This window comes from Eupeodes corollae, chromosome 3 (genome assembly GCF_945859685.1).
Source record: "Eupeodes corollae chromosome 3, idEupCoro1.1, whole genome shotgun sequence".
In the NCBI taxonomy this organism is placed as follows: Eukaryota; Metazoa; Arthropoda; class Insecta; order Diptera; family Syrphidae; genus Eupeodes; species Eupeodes corollae.
Genome location: NC_079149.1, coordinates 108209524 through 108234170, shown reverse-complemented (window position 1 = coordinate 108234170; position 24647 = coordinate 108209524). Strand labels below are relative to the sequence as shown.

Sequence of the window (24647 nt, the reverse complement as noted above, 5' to 3'; positions counted from 1 at the left end):
TCTTCAGTTCTGTGCAGTGCAGTGGAGATGTGTGCATTCAATGAAAAACCCTCATTTCATACAAAAATTTGATTTTGTACTGTCGTAAAAACTTTGAAACTTAAAAATTTCGATCAACGGCTTGTTTTTACTATTGATTATTCGTAAAATTATCATTCACAATCATTTATCTTTCTGTAAGACCTTATCGATAGGTGTGCCGCTAAAAAAATCACATATTCTATACCAATCACGTTTTCAATTTTAAACTTTAAAATGACATTATTTATTTTTAAATAGAGGCACATGATCCAATTAAATTTTAAATGATTTATTGATTGATAGAGAATAATTTAAGTCTATAAAATACTACCAGAATCGATCGTTGAGAAAGTTATATAGAGAAAAAGATCAGATTTTAATATTTGTAAAAACGGAGGTACTCTAATTTAATTGCTTTGTACTATTTTTTAAATGGTAGCACACCTTTCTTTCGAGGTTTTTCTATCAGTGTATATTATAAATAATTATAAATTAATGATGTTAAGTTGGGTCAAAGGTCGTTGAAATGTTTTTTGTTTATAAAACTTAATAAATTTGCATCTGGTACGCTTGAAATTTGCAATATTTAAGCCTATTTTTTATTAATTTTAATTACAAATTTTAGTCCAATCAAGTCAAAAGTACATTATATAATTGAAATAAGTCATGATACGAAAATCTATCCACTTAGAAAGTGCCAATTTCATTTCAAAGGCTTAATATACTGTGGTAACATGAAAGTTAAAAATACTGTGGAAATGCCCATATATAATTTACAAAAATAAAAGGAAACGTTTTCATACCCTTGCTGTGTTAATATTAAAAGAGTGTATGTATGAAAAAATGTACGATGATTTTTATGATGATGCATTTTTGAATTTTTGAATGAATGTGTTCGGTTCTGATGTGTGTGAATGAATGTCTCTTATTGTTTAATTTATGACTGAGATATTAAAATATAAAAATTTATATAAATTCATAAAATGAATGAATGTTATGTGATATGCATTTTTACATTATAAATCTATGATGAATGAGTGTGTGAAAAAAAAATTATAGTTTTTATTTTTGTTTTATAAAAATCATAATTGTTCTTTCTTCAAACAAAAAACAATAACAAAACAACCAAAACAAAACATCATAGACAACAGAAACATTTATAAAAGAACAAACACACAATGGGTATGTTTTTAAAAAAGAATTAATATAATTAAAAGAAAAAATGTTAAAGATTTTAAACGGAATTGATTAACAAAAAATATTTCTTTTTCTTTATTTTTATTTTCATACACTTATAACACATAAATCAAAGATATAAAAACTTGATTTAGTTAAGTTTAGAAATTATTAATTATAACAAAATACGCTTACAAAAAAACAACAACAAAAATAAAATAAAACATAGTAAATCATTCAGGTAAACAAAGACAACAAACAAAATAAAATACAAAACAACAACACAATACAATTAATTATATACAAAATAAAAAAAAAACTAACTAATAACAAAAATATTACAAATACAAAACATATTATTACATACCTACATTAACAAATTACGTATAACGACGTAAACATTCAATAAATAAAACAATAACTTTAAACAAACAAACAAAATACAAAGTCATAAAGAAAAACAACACATGACCAAATTCACTTAGCCGTTTAAGATCTTTAGTTATTTATATATTTTCTCTTAATATTCATAAATAATATTTAAAATCTTAACGAATCATATTACAGTTTCGTCGTTTTTGGTGGTTATATTTGCAAATACGAAAAAGCGTTTTTCACATATTGGTCATGTCAAAATAATCAAATTTTGAGAATATTCTAGCCTCCTTTTCTATAAACATTATATTAGTGAATATTCAAAGCTTCCAAGTGCAGTGGTTTAAGCTTCTCTTTCATCCTGTACTTCAAGTTCAACAACCACTCACTCTGACAAGAGAATAGTTATACATGAGCAGTTTCCATGGATATGAATTTCGACGTACTAGATTTGCCAACTGAAGGTTGCTGTCTATGAAAAAAAAACAGACAGTTGAAAAAGTTGAGCATTCTTCACAGTCCGCTTGGAAATATTGTTCTGGAAGGCGCCACAGAGCCACTTCAATTATAGCACCTAGACAAGTGTTTAAAAATGGGACAAAACTCTTGTATTTTTGTTTCAACTTTAAATCGACATAACAAAAGGATAAGAAGTTTTCGATACAACCCTAATTTCATAGATTGCTCGTTTTTGTCTAAAGCGATATTGTCTCAGAATAAGCTCTTTTTCAATTTGATGCCAAACTTTTTAAATCATGACTCATGTTAAAGGTTAGTTTTTTTTTAGACATGTAGCCCCTAAGAAGAAAAGTGACTTGCGTCAAAATTTACTTTACAAAAAGTACAAACATTTCTTAAATTTCTTCACAAAAAATTGTTCCTCCAATAATACACATACAAGAGAATGTTCATAAAGTTAATTATTTCTTAAAATATAGATTTAATTTTAAAACATAAGGAACCAATTTTTAAATGAAAAAATAGATGTTTTGAATCAAGTCACTTTGCTTCTTAGGGAAGATGTACATTTTTGTTTTTGAATAAGTCGATAGCGAAACTATGTCAGAATTGAATCAAGGTTTGAAGGCGACATTGGTACAGTGGATGTGTAGTGTGCTTAAACAGTGTAGTTTCGAACCATACGATATTAATTGTATTAGATGAGATAGTAAACACCTTTATTTCTCAATCCACTGCGCCAATAATCTAACTAGTGTCGTGCATTTGAGTTTCATCTTAAAAGACCTTAGGTATCTTAACGCAGGCATTAAGTTGAAATTATTATTATTGTTATTATTATCACTATTACTACTGATAGTGTATAGCCCTGTCCAAAAAATTAATCAACAGTTAAATAAGGGTTACGTTCAAGAGTTGTATTGAAAGAAAAAAAATTGGGTTTGAAGACTTAAAGAAGTAGGAGGCCGCTAGCATTATTCAAATTGCGACGTCAAAAAACACTAAAAAGTTCTATTTTTGTACAAGAAACAAATTTAAAAATTTAGTAAACTAAAGATCAAAATCCTTTTAAGTACCATTGGCTTACTTGTTTTTATTATGAAAAAAAAAGATATGCAAATATAACTACCAAAATTGTAACCCCTTAAAACTTGAATTCAAACTTTTCGCCCGCTTAAGATCTAAAGAAAATCATTATTATTATTTTTGTAGTTTTAAGTCTTATAGAAAATAAGAAGAATGTATGTTTGTTACCTTTGTGTATGCATTGAAAAATTATTAATGTATCTATGACAAAAAAAAGAAACTGTTTTCTGAAAGTCGAAGAATGAAAGAGTGTATTTTATGCTATTTGCTGTGAAATTTATTATTAGAATGAAAAGAAGAATGAAGGTGATGGTAATTATATCACAACAATATAACAATGATGAAGATAACTAACGATGATGATGAAGAAGATGACGATAACTCTAAAATTACGACGTAGACAACACAACCGACTGACCGTGTGATATAACCATAAGTGTAAGTATCATTAGAATATTAGAATTATTGATCTTTACTGATAAACATTCTGTTAAAGAACAAAAACCAAAAAAGAAAAAAACAAAACCTAATAAATATCTAAACAATTTAAAAAAGAAAAAAAAACACATTTTTTACAGCACAAAAGATACTCATAACGTTTTTCTTTTTCAAAATTTTTTTACAGGTGATTTTGTGGATGTGTTTTTGAGAGAGAGAGAGAAAGAAATAAAATGAAAAATACTTTTATTTAAGTAGCTGTGGTATCATTCCAAGTGTGACCAAACTCTGTGAGCGAAAGAAGTCGTTGTGAACGAACTTAGAATTAATTAAGATTTAGAATAAAAAAATATATCAAATAAAATATTTGTTTTTAATTTTTAGACTATCTTATGGGAATTGTGTTTGGCCGTAAGACTCCATCTCAATTCCCATTGTATGGCTCTAAACTCCGAAAACAAATGTTAAAAAAAAGAAAAAAAAAATAGAGAAACAAAATATTGAATAATATTAATAATTCTAGTACGATTGTTTAAATGAAATGTGTCTGTGATTACGAGAAAGTTTCTTGCGAAATAAGTTTAAAGTTAACTAAAAGAATAAGTAAAACATTTTTTTCTTTTTTACAATTTTACTAAAAGAAGAAAAAAACTACTATTAGGATATCCAAAATATTTTGTAATAAATAAATAAGTAAACAAAAAAAAAAGAATTAATAAAGAAAAAGAAACAAAAAAAAATGCAAGGAACTTTTTCAAAAACTCTAGTATGTATTTTACGATAATAAAATTAAAAGAAAAATTATAAACATAAAATAAAAACAAAAATGCTGTGAGTTTTGTGTAAGTGTGTGTAGATGTTGTGAATGTATCCGAGCGCGCGCGTATATTATGTGTGTGTGTGGGAGAAAGAGAGCAATTGTATGTGTGTTATCTGAGAGCAACAAGCATACATGGTCATTTTACGTAAATCAAATTAAAAAACAACACACAACATAAAAACATTAAAAAAAAAATACAAAAACAATGAAGATAATAATAATAAAAATATATATATAAAAAACAACAACTCTTGAAACAAAACAATTAAAACCCATTATACGAGTATAATTAAGGAAATCAATTAAATTAATTAATTTTCTAATAAAAAGAAAAATTATCGAAAAATTCTTGTCACTTAAAAATAAAACCATAAATTAATTAAATTACCTTAAAACTGTATAGGTATTTCTTAAAAAATCAGAGATAAAAAATAAAAATCAATTTATTAATAAATTAAAAAAGAAAAAACATTTTTTGTATGACTGATAGTTTGTACGAATTTTGATGTGTGAATAAAATACTTTTTGTTTTTTTTTTTGAATGGCGACTAAAAGCTATGCAATTTGTTTTATTTATTAAATTTCCACTTATGTAGCTCTCTTTGAAGCAGGAGTATTTTACTTGTAGCAGTGGTGTGGTTTTTACTTTGTGGGTAAACAAGTGTTCATTGTAAGTATGATTTATATTGATTTGCGATATGATGACTGGGATTGTCTATTTCTATTTTATTTTTTTAAATTTTGTGCTCATAGCACAGATTTACATTCAATAAAGTTTGGCTTCGAATTTATGTTTTAAGTTATATAAATATTTACTTTTAACTGCATTTTTTTTAAATCATATTTATTTATTTTATTTAAGAAAAACGAATTTTTTGTTAGATTTTGAAATTTTAAATAATAATAGAAATGAAAGTAATAAATTAAATAAAAAAAATATTTTATTTTCAAACAGAGATTGTTATTCATTTTTTTGAATTTATTGTTTTATAGCCCCCAATTGGCTTTCGATCGTGAATACAAATTTCCCTCGCAATGTTTCCCTCTCTCGAACAAATCCAGCAAAATTGTGATGTAATAGCACAGAGTTTTTGTTCAAGAGAAATTCATTTTCAGGGAGATTCCCGATTGAGGAAAACATTCCTTTAGAATAAACAGAATAAACAATAACGAATGAAATAAAATTTCCAGGGAGACCAAGATGTGCATTTTTATTTCAATTTTTATTCACCCCTATCACAGAGTCCCACGTAGCGAGTCCCCGAAAATTTTGTTACGCTACGAATACAAATACATTTATATCATAAGTCCCGAACGAAATCAAAAAAGCATCGCCAAACAGAAATACTAATTTCGGAGTGTCAAAATCAACTAATTTGCGTCTACATAAGAAAAATAAATAAAAGCTCGTTTTTCATCTTTCGATTTAGTTCTATTTGTTTTTGTCTTTAAAAAAGGATAATATTGCCTTTGCAATCTTTGCAATAAATGAAGAAAATACACGAAGACGACGAACGCTGAAAATGCAGCACAACATTTTAAGCGATGCCTTAAACCCCTTGGATCTTGATGACATATTGGAGATCCTGGATCAAGAACTCGACCTATTGGAGATCCTGGATCAAGAACTCGACTCTTGCTTTGTTTTCGAGTTCAATCACAATCAGCAGATTGGCAGCCGTTTTGAGATTCATTGTGGAAACGCCAATACGGCGTTGGCAAAGATTTTGAGATCGGAATGGCTCAGTCAACCTTTTTCACAAATCTTAAAATCGTGCCAAGTATTTTGGAACTGAATTTAATTTGTGGTAACTTTATTTATCCTTCAAACAAAAAAAATATAGGTAAACACTTTCACATTAAGACAATAGTAAAACTTACATGATTCTTTTCATATATTTTATTAACCTCCCATAGGAAGTTATTTTAATGGGTCCGATTTGTCAAATTGAAAATTTTGACATTTCTCGACGTTTCAAGGTCCCTAGAGTCGAAATAAAAGATTTTTGGAAAGATGTCTGTGCGTGCGTCTGTACGTACGTCCGTACGCGACTTTTTTTCGTCCTCCATAGCTCAAGAACCAAAAGAGATATCAACTTCAAATAAATTTTGTTATACAAATAATAAGGCAGAAAGGGCTCTCAAGAAAATTGCGTGGGTGTTTTTTTTACCATAGCAGTTTGAAAAAATGGTGAACATTTTGGTTAACCCTAAATATTTTACGAACCAAAAACGCTAGAGACTTGAATTAAATTGTATATAATATACTGTATCGTGATACCAAACAGGTATATTTTTTGAAAAAAATCAATATAACGGTTTTTTATAAATCAATAAAACTGAAAAAAAAAATTTGTCACATCCAAAATTTTACGACTGAAATATGATTTCATCTTTTAAACAATTTTGTGCAACGAAGAATAATGTTTTTGACATCTGATAAAATGTTGAGAAAAATCGAATTGACAGTTTTTTTACAAAAAATAAAAACCTAAAAAAGTGTATAAAAGTTGATAAAAGTTGATTTTCGACTCAAATATCTTTTCAAAAGTTTGAGATATTGGCTTAAATTTATTTTTATCTTTCAAAAAATCTTGTTGTCAACATTCAGTTAAAGTTTGAAAAGAAATCGAATTGACAGTTTTTTTTTACATAAAATTAAAAACCGGAAAAAAATCAACAAAAGTTGGTAAAAAATGATTTTCGACTCAAATATCTTTTAAAAACTTTGAGATAATAGCTTCTAACTAATTTTTTCTTATAAGAAATATTGTTTTCAACATTTGGTAAAATTTTTAAAAAAATCGAATCGACAGTTTCCTTACAAAAAAAAACTCTAAAAAAACAATACTAAAACTTGTTAAAAATTTACTTTCGGCTCAAATAGCTTTTCAAAAATTAAAAATATTGGCTCAAACTTATTTTATTTCACAGAAAATATTTTTTTCAATATTCAGTAATTTTTATATAAAAATCCAACAGTCCGTTTTTTTTCATAAAAAATAAAATCTACAAAAAATAGTACGCAAATTTGGTAAAAATTGATACGAGTACATATAGACAAACTTTTAAGCAAGACAAATCGACAGACGGGATGGGAAGTTATGAGTGTGGGTCGCATCCCATCCTCTTTTTTGGTGGTTAAAATACGTCAGTATCAATAATATTAGTTCTATAGTTCACGAATCCAATAAAAGGAAAACCGTTAGTTAGTTCTTTGGAATGATTCACTGGCAGGTTAACCTTGACTAACTCTTCAGTCATCACATTGGAATTTAGTCTAATCCTCTAGTATGAATTGCTAACAACTTATCCAGCAATATTTTTATCAATGGGTAAACGGCTGGATAGGGGTTGGAATTATTGTACCAGCCTTTCTTCAAACAGCTTTGGCGGTGGCGGTAGTTTTTTTTTCTTGTTTTTTAATGTTTCCAATATAACGACTACGTTCCAATGCAACATCTGAAAGGTTTCATTTATTCACTTAACTGAACCACAACCAACCGCAAAAAAGTATATCTACTTAGTTGAAAACGTTGGCCTGGAAGTAGTATTGTCTTAGTGTCTACGTACGTCGCGATGGAAGACAACGGTCTTCACTGTGAAACAGACGATTCAGATTGTGCGGATAACGATGATGTAAAAAAAAATAATATCAAGGAAACTTAAAAAAAGGATAACGACAACTTTCTTCTATACCATGTCCATTCTATAGGAACCCTTTGATCTGGACGACTTCCTACCAGCAATTGGAGAATTCGGGAAATATCAGAAACTTTTGGTTTTTGGAATATGTCTACCAGCTTGTATTCCTTGTGGATTTTGTGCATTCAATCAACTTTTTATGTCTGATGCACCTGACGATTATTGGTGTAAGGTTCCCGAATTGTTGGATCTTCCTTTGGAGCAAAGAAAGTTCTTGGCTATACCTCAGATTGTGGTAAGAGAAAAGTAGTGATTTTTTAAAGGTGCGTGTGGAATGTTTTTTTTGTATTTCAATAAAGAAGCCATAGACGTGCTTGCTGGTGCTCCTCAGCAGACAAAATCGATTGTAGGAATAAGTTTTATTTTTGTTTGTATTCTAGTGCGAAAGTGTTAAATTTAAAATGGTTGGATTTTACAACAAATAATGTTCTTTAGGCTTTCACATTAAATTTTATATTGAAAAATCCTTTTCATTTAAAAAAAAAGATTCTTCTCAGTAATTTTGGAAAGGAAAGTTTTCAAAAATAAAAATAAAAAAAAATTAATTTTTAGAAAATGTGCACGATACTTTTAATATTTTCAATTCTTGAAAATCTCGGACAGATAAACAGAAACTGTCTGGGAACAAAATTTTGAAACACAATTTGTATTACTACCGAATCAACATTCAACCCATTAACACCCAAAGGTATTTAAAATAAAAATATTTGTTTTTTTATAGTATTTTATGTTTATTAAGATGAAAGTTAAGATATATTCAAAAAAAAATTGTATTTAACAGTTATGGAGGTGTCCTTTTTTTTAGTACAATGGGGTCATGCATACCATATTAATTTTCATTAACATGAACATTTTTAAAACACCCTTTTCCAATACATAGTGTTACATTACACATTTCACAGCACCATTTCGATTTTAAAAAACATTGGCGACATCTTAGTTGATTCGAAAGTTTTTTGGAAAAGTGGTACCCTTGGCTCTCCACAATGCTTCGCTTGACTGTGAGTCTAGGTTGTCCTTGGTTCAAAGTATGAAACCGGAGGTAATGTAGTGTTATTGATCTCGTGAATTCTAGTAGATCACCTTTGTAGCTGTTTGCTAGCTTGTGGAGCCTCCAGGCATTGGACGTGGTAGACGATATCATGGCTGTGAATAGGTTCCACCACCACTTTTTGACTCTTATATCAATGGAGTAAGTGTTGATGAACTGGTCATGCAGATCAACACCACCCATGTGCGTGTTGTAGTTTTTGAAAAGAAGTGGCTGAGGAATATTGACTTTCTTCTGCTCATCCTTGCTCCACTGTTTTACATTTTCAAGAGGTTCGATCTGGTCGTAGCTGTTCCGGTTGCTCTAATTTGTTTTTCTTTTAAAATCTTCATTAGGCTATAACTAGTAAATAAGTTATCGAAATAAATAACATGGTCACTTGGACAGTCAACATTCCTTAGAAGGTCGAGAACCACACTAGATCCTAATGGTAGGGCTTTCAATGAAGGCTTAACTTTTTTAGCTCTGCAATATGTATCGAATTCATACATGTAGCCATCTTTGCTGCAAAGCATCCAATTTTTGAAACCAAATCTTACAGGCTATCCTCTTATAAATTGCTTAGAAGAATGTCGACCAGAATACTTTACCATTGATTCGTCTATAGATAAATGCTCATGCACATTTCCCCACTTTTGAAACGTTTGGCACAAAAGTTTACTGAGCGGACGGAGTTTTGCCATTTTATAGTTCATGTCAAGGATATTATTATCAGCAAAATGAATAAATCGTTTTATTTCTTGAAATCTGTTCCTGGACATACTGTTTGCAATAATTTGTACATGTGTATCAGCTGCTTGTTTCCAGTACAGTGCCTTACCTCGATATCAAACAGTTTTTCAAAGACTTGAACTTTATTGAGGCCAACCAAATCAGAAGCGCAGCTTTGGATTCTAGCCAAATAATTCGTTGTTGGATTTATTCCACTTGTAAACGTAATTGACTTTGTCCATAACGGTGGAGCAATTGACTTTCCATGCTCAGACAATGGAATATCATCTTCGCTGTCAAATTCACCGTCGTCTTGGGCTAAATAAGATTCCACAAAAATCTCAACCTCACTTGGAACATCTTGTGGTAACTCTATTGTCTTTAAGTTATCTTCATCGATATCCTCTTCAACCGTATAATAGTCCACCGGTGGAGGAATCATGACGATATCAGCGTTGACTATCTTCGTATTAATATCAATTTCTTCCAGGGCGGAATCCAGATTGTGGAAACGTTTTTCATAAAATATTTTTGTAGAAATAGATCTATAATCCATTTTGGATCCTTTTTAAAGTACATCTAACTTAAGCTTTGCTTACCTCCGTATGTTTATTATGTGGGGACTAATTTTTAACTGATCTTTATGTTTATTTTTAGTAAATTCTGCAGAAACAATCAAGTTATCTCGTTGATTGAATTTTTGGAAGAAACAAACTATTTTAATGGAAGCGAAGCTAAGAATATTTTAAAATGCTTTGCGCAAAAAGACAATGCAACACACGCCTACTTCGATAAAAAAAAATTGTTTGGAAAAATTCAAAAATACTCAATAAAGCCGAAAAAGTCTTTAAACAGCTAATTTTTATTTCAAAGCCTACTTTTATATGCACATAAAGTAACTGCATTTTGCTGTACTTGACATCATTGCAAAACCGAAATTTTACTCAGATAAGAAGTTTTTGTCGCTTAGTACGTTTTCGTAGTCAAAACATTGGCTCATACATAGATAAATGGCGCTTAAGACACTTTGATAGTTACAAAAAATAAAGGTTTGAAATAAATTGTGTCGTTTAATTCATTTTTTATTTTTACTTGCGACATATAGGAACTATATGGCAAGTTTTGCATTCGTGCAAAATTTCGAACTCGAGATTTTAATCAAACATGATATTACGATGGTAGACAAGTCGAAAAAAGTGGGTCCCGCGATTCCGTCCGGTCGGTTTTGTCTGTCTGTCCACGCTCCTACAGCCTAAACCATTGGGTCGATTGAGTTCAAACTTGGAAGTTAAGGTTTTGAGCAGATTCGCGTTGGGCGTTTTTTTCATTTTTTTTTGAAGATCAAAACTAACAGTGGCCACCATACAATATTTTTGGTCAAAAAACGAAAATTCGAATTTTCTCAAAAACAAACCGATAGATTTTCTTTAAATTTTCACTAAAATTTTATTTTTTAACTTGGCTCCTTTTAATAAGAAAAACAAATTTTTGTATTGCTCAGGAAAGGTACCGCTCATAGAACCGTTATTTTGTTTTTTAATTTTCTCAGCCATTTATAAACCGATTTCAATAATTTTTTTTCTGAATAAGCTCTTATATTGTTTTAACAATATTCTATTATCAAAAGTGCAATTTTTTATTGTTTGGATTTTTAAAAAAATATTGAATTTTATTTTTTCAAAATTCGATATCTCAAAAACGTTTCAACATATGTTTTACGAAATTCAAACGTATAGCGTATATTAACAATCTCTAAACAACTGCGTACCAAAAATATTTTTAGAACAAAATTAAAAAATTTTATTTATAAAAAATTAATTAAAAAAAAACCGCTCTAACGATTTTCATAAAAAAATTTTGAAAAATGAAATGTTTTTTTATTTATAAAATGGCATTTAAAGTTTTGAAGACAAACTTATTTTTCGGGCGAAATTTTGAATCTTGAAATAGTTTTTTTTTTAATATTTTAACTGTGCATGAGCCCGAAAGAGCGCATTATTTTGACAAAATTGTAATTACATTCCTAGCTTTTATCTAAATTAGTGCATTTGGTACATATTTATGTATTTTTATAACTAAAATTATTGTAAATATCAACGATGGCCGCCCATGTAGCGCAACTGTATCGGATTAACGAATATGATATATTTAATCAACAGTCTATTTTAAAGTGTCTATCAAGAAGTATTATCTTGGTAACTTTGTATATGTGATTTTAAAATATTATTCTTTACGAATAAGGTTGTTTCACACATGATTTACTTTCCTTCGCCTATATAAACTTAGTACAAGTTAAAGAAACGGGCCAGAAAGAGTATATGTATTTACTATTAGAATCACTTTTTCAACGTATACACATTATACCTACCTATTTATAAAAGTATTACGTACGACTTCTACAACTACTGCTTACGTGTCACTTCATAACTAAAATCCCAAACGCACAAAAGCCTGACTGTAAACAAAACATCAATAGCAATTTCTTGTACCTGTTCGTATGCTTGTTATTTTTTTAAACTTTAACAAAATAAATAAACTGAACGTAAAAACTTCATGTTAGCGCTGAAAACTTATAGTAAAGAAGGAATGTAGTATGTACCTTTTAGCTACCAATAACATTCCTTCATTATTATCATAAACATGGTTTTATCTATCTATCTGCATAAAGCTAAGCTGGCCAATGAACTATTCTTTATTCGTTTTAGACATCTACCTACCTGTTACCTAACTACACAACCAATAAGCGATCGCTTTACAATTTAAACATTCATGGTCATGCCTCTTTCTTATCTTATTTATTTTCCATCCTGGTTCTTCTAATATGAAATTACAATAAAGCTATCTAAAGGAAAAAAGCTTTTAAGGAACAAGTTGAATCTATATGAATCGCATTGTAGCTTTATAGATAATAGAAAACATTTTTCATATACAAAGATCGTACCCAAGTAAAAGCAGACTAATGAATGTAAATAAAAACAAATATCGGTAAAAGATCCTAAACAGCTGACGTAAGAATGCAAAATTTTGTTTCATCCCCTTATTAGATACAGTATTAAGCCATTTTGTTTTTTATACAAAGTGCATTGATATAAATAAAACAAAAACAAATTCATCAACCTTCATATGGAAGCTCTTTATGTGAAAATATTATATACAAGGATAGACTCAAGTAGAATGAAGGAAATTGTTTAGACTTTTTGGGAAATTAATTATCTCCCTTATTCTGCTGGCTGCTTATGGGAATTGAAATAATATTTTTCTCGCGCTCCCGCTGAATTTCTCCACTTTCGATACTAACGCCACGCCAACGACTCTGCATCTGGTCGCCCTAAAGCCTAGTACATACTTCCTCTTGAAGTGAACGTTCGCCGGTGGAGAAAGTGAACTTTTGACATTGCTCACTGGTACACACTTGTGAGTACACGTTGTGAACATGCGGAAGCCAAATGTCAAAGCTTCACCAACAGTTCCCGTACATTTTGCACGTGAATTGCCCATGAACGAAATCTCTCCACTTTGTTCTCCACTCAGCTTCACGAGCAAGTTCACGGGTGAACCAAAAACTGAAATTTGTATGGGTTCACGAGATGGTTCACAAGTATGTACTAGGCTTAAAAGTTTCTGCTCATGAGAGTACTATGGTTTTCATTATGTACAATTGTACATAATGGCATTTATATCTTTAAAGACAAACTTAATTTACCTACAGGTATATTTTTAAATCTTATATAAGTACTTTTTTAAACATACTCTTAGCATACAGGAGCAAGTTCGTGCGACCCAGTCGTGCATTTTATTTTCTTACTAACAATAAAATAAATACAAATTTATATAAAAAGTAGATAGATAGAAAGATATCTATAAAAAGTAACATAACATTGATTTCTCAAAAAAAAATTAAAAAGGACATTTTAGGATTACTAAATTAATTTTAGGGATAAAAACGTACGTTTTAAGATTAATGATTAGGTATAATTTAGATTTTCAGAAAAATCATCTTTTTCGTCTGTCTCTGCTTATTCGTCTTGTTTTTCACCGACTGTATTATATCCTCGTGTTCTTGAATGTATCGTTCAGGAAGAAGCTTTTTTTTAGCAGACTCTCTAAATTCTTTCGTTTCGGGCCTGATATTGGCAGTTTGGAAGAATATAGAATGTCAGGTTCATAGAATTCTTCAAGGCATTTCCCTTGGTTGCGCGTGCGACAAAAATCCAGGATATACATACGAGTACATATAAAGAAGAAGGTGTTTGAAGTTGCGAATATTTTATTTCAGGAGATGATTTAGAAAAAATGAAAATGTTAGATTCCGTAATCTTGAAATTAGTTTGCTCCTTGGTTTTTAGTCCTTTCGTTGGAAAATATTTCAGCGCTTCTTTTTTCCAATCACGAAAATCTTTGTATGTCAACACTACCACCTCATAAGGTTTGGGATTTATCCTTGAATTCGAAATCAGAGTAACCCATTTTGATGGTGTCCAAACTGTCCTTTTTTTGACAAATCGCTCTATAGTAGCATGCACAGAGTCAACAGGCATGTAGGTATGGCCAGGAAGTAGAAATGTTAATTTAAGTTCGTTAATGTGTTGAGCTTGTTTTTGTAAAAACAAAAAAATTATGATTTCGCGATTTTTATTTTGTCCAGCACAGCTATCACGGTATAAGGAAATGGAAGTAACAGTTTTTCTCTCATCGACGATTTTCAAGTACTGATTGAGGATTGAACAAATTTCATTTGCTCCTCGCATTCCATCAACCATCGCCCTAAGAAAAAAGAGAGTTCATAATAGTCCGAGAGCCAGGTGAAAATTTGGTTAATTATTTCTTCTCGATAGATAATTGGTGATATGCATCAGACCATAGTATCATAAAGCCTAATGACCGTCAGCTGCGGCGCAGTGGGGGGGATGAGCGGTTGTAACCTCCCACGATTGAAGAAAAAAAAAATACATTCACTCATTTCCTCTCGGCTAAAAATGTATCAAGTTATAGCTAACCCAATATCTCCACAAAAACAAAAAATCAGCTGGCTATAACATAGTGTATTGTTCGTCAGCTGATGTCTCGATCATGGAAAAAAAAATCTTCAATTTCAGTGATGTCCTCTCAAATAAAAAATTACCTGATGATAGCTTATATGTAACTATTGATAAATATATACGTCAGCTGACTGTATCTAGGTGGAAGAATCGTCAGCTGATACTTTGAAGATCGTTACATAGAAGTAAGCCAGAAGCATTTACTGACTATTTAAAGGCATCAGCTGACCAGGTTTCCCTCGACTTACTGCCAGCGAATTTTTTTATTCATCACAGAAGTATATTTAAAACAGCTCACAAATTTTCATGCGGGAGGAAATTACGTCTCTTTAATTATTCGGCATAGCACTCCAATATGAGTGTTAAGGTGGAATAATTATTTCGTATCAATATTTTTTAAACTTTATATATATAATCAAATAATTTTAAATATATTTCAATATTTAAATAATCAATTTGCTTAATATAAATTAACTAGTAACTCGATAAAAATATTTATTATAAAAAATTATGAAAAATCGGTATGCCGGTCAAATTTAAATAGTGTGAAAGAACCCATGCAAAATCGATATGCGTTACTGATTGAAGATTGACAGTATTTAGTTCCGATAATGCATCAGGTGTAGAATATACTCAATAAGTCTTGGTTTTAGTAAATTTCGTAGATTCATGAGTGATAATATCAAAACTACGCTTATGTTTACGACTTCGCACTGTGCCAACTTTTTCCGCATCGGTATTTGTCTGCAAACTATCGTTCTCAGCTGCTTCTTCTACGTTGACAGAACCCTCAAAATTTGTCTGTACATTTTAGTTAACTACTTCTTCATTGATGGGAAAACTGTCAATTTAAAAATTTAGCTGTTCATTTTCGTTTCCTGATATTTGTTGACAATTTATATTTTTCTCTACCTGAAAAATTATACCAACGGTATCGTGAAGCGTGTCCTTACCGGTTCTCGTTTCGACGAAACGATAATATTTGTCAAATTCAACAGCAGAATGTAAGTCAGATGTTCGCTGAATACCTTCTGGGCAAACTTCGGAAAGTTCACAAGAAGTTGATGTTGCCTCAGTTTCAAGACCTTCCAATGTTCTATAGCTACAGCAATGACCGTACCGATTTACAATATCGACAATTTTTCTACTACTTGTTAAGCTCTTTAATGTCAAGCGAATATGTTTCGATAACTTGTTCCGGCCATTATAAACGGCATAAATCAAATGTTCGGAAAATGATTTAGCTAAAGAAATCGACAATAAATATAATTTCACCTGGTTCTTTGGAAGTCAGTTGCCCACATCGATTGATGAAATAACTATCCAGCCCGAAAAAAGTTACATTTTATTATCAAATTAATTATTTAAGGTAAAATACGCATTCTAATTTTTTTTTGTACAGGTGATGACGATGAAAATATTAGAGCAGACAGCTCTGACATCGTCTCGGACAATGGATCAGAGAGAGATGATTATGACTCAATGTTTTTATAATAAATATTTTTATCGAGTAACTAGTTAATTAATAATTAATTTATTTGATTATATATATAAAGTTTAAAAAATATTGATACGAAATAATTGTTCCACCTTAACACTCATATTGGAGTGCTATGCCGAATAATTAAAGAGACGTAATTTCCTCCCGCATGAAAATTTGTGAGCTGTTTTAAATATACTTCTGTGATGAATAAAAAAAATCCGCTAGCAGTAAGTCGAGGGAAACCTGGTCAGCTGATGCCTTTAAATAGTCAGTAAATGCTTCTGGCTTACTTCTATGTAACGATCTTCAAAGTATCAGCTGACGATTCTTCCACTTAGATACAGTCAGCTGACGTATATATTTATCAATAGTTACATATAAGCTATCATCAGGTAATTTTTTATTTGAGAGGACATCACTGAAATTGAAGATTTTTTTTCCATGATCGAGACATCAGCTGACGAACAATACACTATGCTATAGCCAGCTGATTTTTTGTTTTTGTGGAGATATTGGGTTAGCTATAACTTGATACATTTTTAGCCGAGAGGAAATGAGTGAATGTATTTTTTTTCTTCAAGCGTGGGAGGTTACAACCGCTCATCCCCCCCACCGAGCCTTAGCTGACGTTCAGGAGGCTTTATGGTTCGATTTTCTGATGCATTTTACTAATTATCACTTGAGAGGAACTTGGTCATATATATCTGTTACTGGCTCTCGGACTGTCTCGTTATAAAACGAATATTTTCTTGAAGAATATTCTGCGTATGTGGAACGTTTAGAACTTTTTGCAGGTCAAAAAACGCACAAACAAATGAATGTGAATTTTTGGCTTTTTCCTGGTCTTCCTTTAACAGTTAATGGCTTGTTTCCTTTTGTTGGAAATGTTTTAACACTTTTTTTCTCTGTCTCATCCAACTTACGGCCCTTAAAGAATTCGCTAAAGGTATTGTACGTTTTAAAATTTCCGCTAAATATTTTTTCGGAGACGAAATTCAAACCTTGATCCTCTTAGTTTTCTTTGAATTTTTTTTAAAGATTAGAAACACTAAAATACTCAGTGGACATAGTAAGTTCTATTGGTCCTAAAACGACAATACTGAGATGGAACCCTTGGTAAGCTTTTAAATCATTGGATGTAGCATTTGACGTAGGTGGCGCACCCCTCTTGTCTGTTTCCGATGTATTTAAAACTGTTGTTTTTTCAGGGGAAAATGTGATAACTCTACTGGAAATGTTTAGAGTTTTCAGCAAAAACTGAATACATACTTGTATTCTCTTCCCTTCAAAACTTATAAAATATTTCCTTGTTTCTGTCTTCTTTTCAATTTCTTTGCTTCGTCGCCTTTTGATAGGAACACGATCAACACAAGATAATAACCAACCTATTTGCTGTGTATGTGGCAGTTTCCAATAAAAGTCAAAAGCGGCTTGCCTTTGTGACTGACTTAATCTAGTAGCACTTTTGTTTTAAAAAAGCAGTAGCCTTCTTCATAGAAAAATATTCAAAATCAAAGAAACCATATCTGGAGTGTTATAACCGACAAAAATGGAGCAAGTTCTATTTGGAAAAGTGTGCTAAGCGACAATTTCGCTTAAACTATGCGACAGCGACATCTATACAAATTTGTTTGTGGACGTTTGGTGACTTAAGACAATAAGGTTTTTAAAAATGATAGGACAACGAAACTCAGGCTTAAATGTAACGCTTAACGTCTAGTATAGTTCCGCATTAAATAGTCATTTTCGAAAAAAGGGTCGCTTAATACATTCTTACGGGAAGGTATCGAAGTTGTCATGGTTACTTTGAATAGTTTAGTCGCCTTGGAAGAGAATATTCACCGCGTTGTTGCTGTCATACGGTCCCAAAGTGCAAAAAGCGGTAGAAAATTTGGTGTTTCTGCAAAAATAGCCTCCGAGTTTAAAGTTGGCTTCATCACTGAAGATGATTTTTTATCCAACAGGATATCTCTGTACACGTTCTGGCCCATTTTGGTGTCCATTTTTACGATGGGGCCAATGCCGTGCCATGAAAAAGCAGCCCAGACCATAAAGTTGCCTCCACCGTGTTTTACCGTCTTAATGGTGAACCTTGGATCATATTCCCTGTTTTTTTTTTACGCCATACATATTTTTTCCTATCCGATCCGAACCGGCAGAATTTGGATTCATCGCTCCAGAACACGTTTTTCCAAAAACTAATTGGTTTGTGTAGGTGAGCTTTGGCAAACTGTAACCTAGAATTCAGATTTTTTTTGATGAAAGCGGTTTTCTCTAAGCAACGCACCGACGTAGATTGTTTTCATTTAATCGGCCGGCGTCTTATGGTACTTATGGAAGCATTTACTCCATAGTTCGATGAAAGCTCGCTTCGAATGGGACTGGGGCCTTAAACAGATCCTGGTCGATAACCTATAAATAATTCTATCTTCATTTGTAGTTGTCTTTTTGGCCCGGGGGTTTTGTTTAACGTTCGAAGTCAAAATTGTTGTAAGGTAAAACATTTAATGGATAATTTATTCAAATTGACCAGTGTTCTTCAAGAACTTTTGTAATTTCCTGAAAATTTGTTCGCCGGGTTTTTGGGTCTCGGAGCTGGTAATTTTTCTTTCTGCACTACATAAAAAAAGGGAACAGAGTGGTTCTTCTTTGGGGTTTTGAATCATCTGAAAGAATAACTTACCTTTCGTTTCAGAGACCTTATTTGCTTGTAGCTCCACAAGCTGTCCGCCTCTGTCTGCTTTTATAAAAAAAAACAAAAAAATGGATTTATTTATTTCCACAAGATTAATATATATTTACCTGTGTTTTGTTCTACCTCTGGAACAGAATAAAGTTCTTCAACTTCAGAATGCTGGACAGACTAGACTGGAGGTAAGACATAGCAAATTAGTGATCTACAAAACGAGAACAAAATAAGTCAATTTTGAAGTTTATAAAAATAAATGATAATTATGTACGTTTTAAAATTCAGAGGCAAATAGCTTCTTCATCGTCTATTACGTACAGAACATCCTTAAATACAACTTCAACTAACATTTTGTACCTTTTTGTTTTACCAACAAATACAAAAAGCTGAAACCAATTTTCAAGTTTCTTGAAATTCATCCATGTGTTGAATCAGCTGTTCTGTCAGATACCTACATACATACCCCAGAAATTCTTGGATATCTTTGGATTCCTTTTTTGATATCTCAGTTGTTTTTGATCAGCTTTTATTTAACACGTAAAAGACTAACAAAAAGGTATCCGGCTACCCTATTTATCTGAGATTGAACGCAGCCAATGGCGTAGTTTTTACTTGTCAAATGTCAAAAGACGCAACAGCTTCAAAAGTGACAGTAAGCGGAATACTCAAAATGAAAACAGTTATTGTAAAAAATGAAATCAAAAAAATAATTTTTTATGACACATTGATCACTATTGTATTTTTTTTGTATAAGTGTAACTGCACTTTAATGTGATTTCAATTTAAAAATTTCTTATGAACTTGACAAATCAAACAATTTTGAAACTTCTAATTTGTTTTACATAATTCTAAAATTGTGAACCGCCACTTTCCTTTTGAAATAAACGGTGATTTTTTAAGAGTTTGAGAACTTTTTAAAAAAAAAAACGCATAAAATTTGCAAAATCTCATCGATTCTTTATTTGAAACGTTAGATTGGTCCATGACATTTACTTTTTGAAGATAATTTTAGTTAAATGTTGACCGCGGCTGCGTCTTAGGTGGTCCATTCGGAAAGTCCAATTTTGGGTAACTTTTTCGAGCATTTCGGCCGGAATAGCCCGAATTTCTTCGGAAATGTTGTCTTCCAAAGCTGGAATAGTTGCTGGCTTATTTGTGTAGACTTTAGACTTGACGTAGCCCCACAAAAAATAGTCTAAAGGCGTCAAATCGCATGATCTTGGTGGCCAACTTACCGGTCCATTCCTTGAGATGAATTGTTCTCCGAAGTTTTCCCTCAAAATGGCCATAGAATCGTGAGCTGTGTGGCATGTAGCGCCATCTTTTTGAAACCACATGTCAACCAAGTTCAGTTCTTCCATTTTTGGAAACAAAAAGTTTGTTAGCATTGAACGATAGCGATCGCCATTCACCGTAACGTTGCGTCCAACAGCATCTTTGAAAAAATACGGTCCAATGATTCCACCAGCGTACAAACCATACCAAACAGTGCATTTTTCGGGATGCATGGACAGTTCTTGAACGGCTTCTGGTTGCTTTTCACTCTAAATGCGGCAATTTTGCTTATTTACGTAGCCATTCAACCAGAAATGAGCCTCATCGCTGAACAAAATTTGTCGATAAAAAAGCGGATTTTCTGCCAACTTTTCTAGGGCCCATTCACTGAAAATTCGACGTTGTGGCAGATCGTTTGGCTTCAGTTCTTGCACGAGCTGTATTTTATACGGTTTTACACCAAGATATTTGCGTAAAATCTTCCATGTGGTCGAATAACACAAACCCAACTGCTGCGAACGGCGACGAATCGACATTTCACGGTCTTCAGCAACACTCTCAGAAACAGACGCAATATTCTCTTCTGTACGCACTGTACGCATCCGTGTGGTTGGTTTAATGTCCAATAAAGTAAACTGAGTGCGAAACTTGGTCACAATCGCATTAATTGTTTGCTCACTTGGTCGATTATGTAGACCATAAATCGGACGTAAAGCGCGAAACACATTTCGAACCGAACACTGATTTTGGTAATAAAATTCAATGATTTGCAAGCGTTGCTCGTTAGTAAGTCTATTCATGATGAAATGTCAAAGCATACTGAGCATCTTTCTCTTTGACACCATGTCTGAAATCCCGCGTGATCTGTCAAATACTAATGCATGAAAATCCTAACCTCAAAAAAATCACCCTTTATAATCCCCTTTAAGAATCCTCATCAAATCAAAAAATCTCTCTATTTCCAAGCGAACAAATTAAAAATAAACCGAAAAACTTGTGCCTGTTAAGCTGACAGCTAGAAATTGTATTGTAATCGATTTAAAATTAAAAATAAATCAATTTATTTTGCCATGAAATTCTAAAACAGGAGAATTTTGTGTGTTGACAGATCTTGATGAAAAATAAATTGATTTATTTACCCATGGAAAACCCTATTAGTAATAAGTTTTTTCTTAATTTTAGGAAGACGGAGTTAAAGAGTTCAGTAAATGCACTCGCTACTCAGTCAATTGGTATGACATACTCAAAGGTGCTAACATAAGCAGTCTAGCTCCCAATCCATCTTGGTCAGTTGAAAAATGTCTTGAAGGCTGGGAATATAATTTGACAACAGTTCAATCATCTATTGTTATAGATGTATGTAATGTGTCCCATATGTATATCGAAGACCGATTCAATAAATCATACTTAAATATGTAAACTTGCTAGAAGATCCATAGCAGTATAAAAATTAGAATTCCCTTGTCATCATCAACTTCTTAAGCTTATCATCTTCACCATCCAACAACCATTTGCTATTTTCATTTCGACAAGCAACGGAAATGTACATCTTCTTTAGTTCGATTTAGTATGCGACCAAGACATCTATCCAACAATTGGTTTGGCAGCCTTGAACACCGGTGGACCAGTTGGGGTTTATTTATTTGGTCTGCTAAATGACAGAGCCGGCCGCAGACTATCTTATTTCACATGTCTTGGCACAATGCTTGTGGGCTCATTGCTCACATCGATTAGCACAGATTTCTGGATGTGGGCATTTAGTCGGGTTATAGTTGGATTAACTATTCCAGCTGTGTATCAAATTCCATTTATTATATGTAAGTTGTTTGAGATTTGAGATTAATCTGAGATCAATTGGAATATTGTTGTTAATTTTTTTTTTAATTTAAGCCCTGGAGCTGGTGGGACCGAATTATAGATCGTTTGTAACGGTCATGACGTGCACCTTTTATACCTGCGGCATTATGATGTTAGCTGGTGTGACTTACATGATTCGGGATTGGGTTAAATTGTCATATTATACTTCAATGCCATTTTTAGCGTATTTCTTGTATTTATTTGTTATGCCAGAATCTCCAAGATGGCTGCTAATGCGTGGTCGTTTGGAGGAAGCTTTGACAATTTTGAAAGAGATGGCACGAGTGAATGAGAAACAATTCCCGCAGGCTTTTAAAACCAAGCTAGAAGCACGAATATTGCGTGAGAAGTTCAAGACAAAAAAGAAACAGAAAAATGTTGGAGTTTTCGACCTTTGCAGGTGAGTATTCTAAAAATAGGTTTTGTAATTTTATTAAAATTTGTTTTTGATACAATTTAGAACCCCAAATATGCGATTGAAAACGATCCTTATAACTTTGAGCTGGTTTGCCAATGAAACAGTTTACTTGGGCCTCAGCTATTACGGACCATCGCTGGGAAGTAATCAATATTTGAGCTTTTTACTTTCGGCTGTTGTGGAGATTCCCAGCTATTTGTGTTGTTGGGTTCTAATGGACAAATGGGGTCGTCGTTGGCCACTTAGCTTATCGATGTTTTTGGGTGGTGTTTTTTGTGTGATTACAGTTTTGATTCCTGACGATGCTGTCACTGAAACTTTAGTACTCTTTCTAGTCTCAAAAGCAATGTTATCGGCTTCGTTTTTAATTATTTATCCATTTGCTGGGGAGTTATATCCGACTCAGGTGCGTGGTATTGGTATTGGAGCATCAAGCTACATTGGAGGTCTGGGATTGATTGTGATTCCATTCGTGACATATTTGGTAAACTTTACATTTATTTGAATGAAAACTATCACAAACCGTTTTTTCCTGTTGAATTTTAGGGCAAAGAAAACCTCAAATTGCCATTGGTGATAATGGGTTTTGTATCAATGTTGGGAGGACTAACGAGTTTGAGACTTCCTGAGACCTTGCATAGTCGTCTTCCAAACACTCTAGAAGAAGGTGAAGAATTCGGAAAAGAATGGACAATGCACGATTGCTTGCATTGTCTTCCAATGAAGTGAGTTTTTAAACTAAGAATCATAAGATTGAATGTTTTTGAACATAAAATTTTCTAACACAGAGGTCCTCCATCTCAACAAGCATCTTATGAAAATTTGGATATAACCTCGAACGCATCGGATGCTGCACTTAATTTGAACGATACCGCTAGTGGCAGTGATTTGCCAGGTCGATCAACTGATATTGGACTTTCGGAGCGCACACCTCTAGATATTAATCGGCCAAGGAGGTCTTCAATGAAACGAATTGTTCGTCAAATGAGTGTTATGGATACACAAAAATCACATGATGGTAGTATTCAATTAACTTATTGGTTCTGACTACTAAATAAAATAAATGAAGATAGTTTTTGAGAAGGTAATATATTTATTGCGATCAGTGATGATTTTATTAAATACTCGTAGGTAATATTATGATGGTTAAAGTTCTGTGTCAGTATTTTATTTGTTTAAATTATAGGAAAACTTTAAGTTTAAATAAATTTTAGAAACATGTAATAAATATTATTTTTTAAAACAAATCTTTTTTGTATTTTATTTGTTAGGAAGGTCTCAAGAAATATTATTTAATTAGAACTTAAAAATATCTTAAGAAGGTGAAAAAGAAAATTCGTTAGGTTAAGTGTATTATTTAATTTTTAGAGTTTTGATTTTACTTGAAACATACGAGTATAGAAAATGTATTGCAAGTTTTGCATTCGTAAAAATGTCTATCTCGAGATTCAATTAAGGATTTAGGAAGATACACTATAGGGCTTTAAAAATGATAAGCAATGTCTCATGCATAGACAAACCATATAAAGACCGGAAACAAATCTGTCATTCTGGTTTGCCTACAAGCTGAAACGTCTACTTACACGCACCCTTAGGTCTAACATCAATTCACCGCTGCTAACATCAATTCACCACCCTCTAAAGTCAATTCACCACGAAAATAAGGAATAGTGCTGAGAAATTCTTTAGGGGTTGCACCTAGTGGCTACGGCGACATTAGCTATTGCATTTTTTGGGAAGAGTACGATAGCTCAGGCGACAAAGTTTGATGACGGATTTGTATAGAACAGTTAAAAACAAGTATTTTTTACTACGGGAGCGGGTCTGTTTCCCCCCATTTAGGAGGTAGGGACATTTTAAAAAAATATGTAAGTTAAATGGAAACAAAATAATGGTAATACTTACAACTAAGTTTTATAAATTTTTCAAAGCCAACACTTTTGTCTATTAGCTTTTTTTGAAATCAAGTCAAAACTATGCAAATTAGAATAGTTCCTTGAGATATTACATTTTTAAATAAATTTTATATAAAATGCGAACATTG

The 24647-nt window shown here is 31.9% G+C and overlaps 1 protein-coding gene and 1 long non-coding RNA gene across 2 annotated transcripts; both read left to right on the top strand.

Moving 5' to 3' along the window:
* The first annotated feature begins 791 nt into the window (after positions 1–791).
* LOC129952901 (uncharacterized) lies at positions 792–4933 on the top strand. The gene is made up of 2 exons (XR_008782411.1): positions 792–3555; positions 3743–4933. It is a non-coding gene; the product is annotated as an uncharacterized LOC129952901 (long non-coding RNA).
* Positions 4934–7863: 2930 nt separating this feature from the next.
* On the top strand, positions 7864–23850 carry LOC129952900 (carcinine transporter). The gene is made up of 8 exons (XM_056065843.1): positions 7864–8014; positions 8091–8315; positions 21511–21684; positions 21887–22145; positions 22219–22585; positions 22646–23087; positions 23150–23328; positions 23392–23850. Exons 1-8 carry the CDS (start codon positions 7955–7957, stop codon positions 23648–23650), a joined length of 1965 nt encoding a protein of 654 aa, XP_055921818.1. The 5' UTR covers positions 7864–7954; the 3' UTR covers positions 23651–23850.
* Positions 23851–24647: the final 797 nt, after the last annotated feature.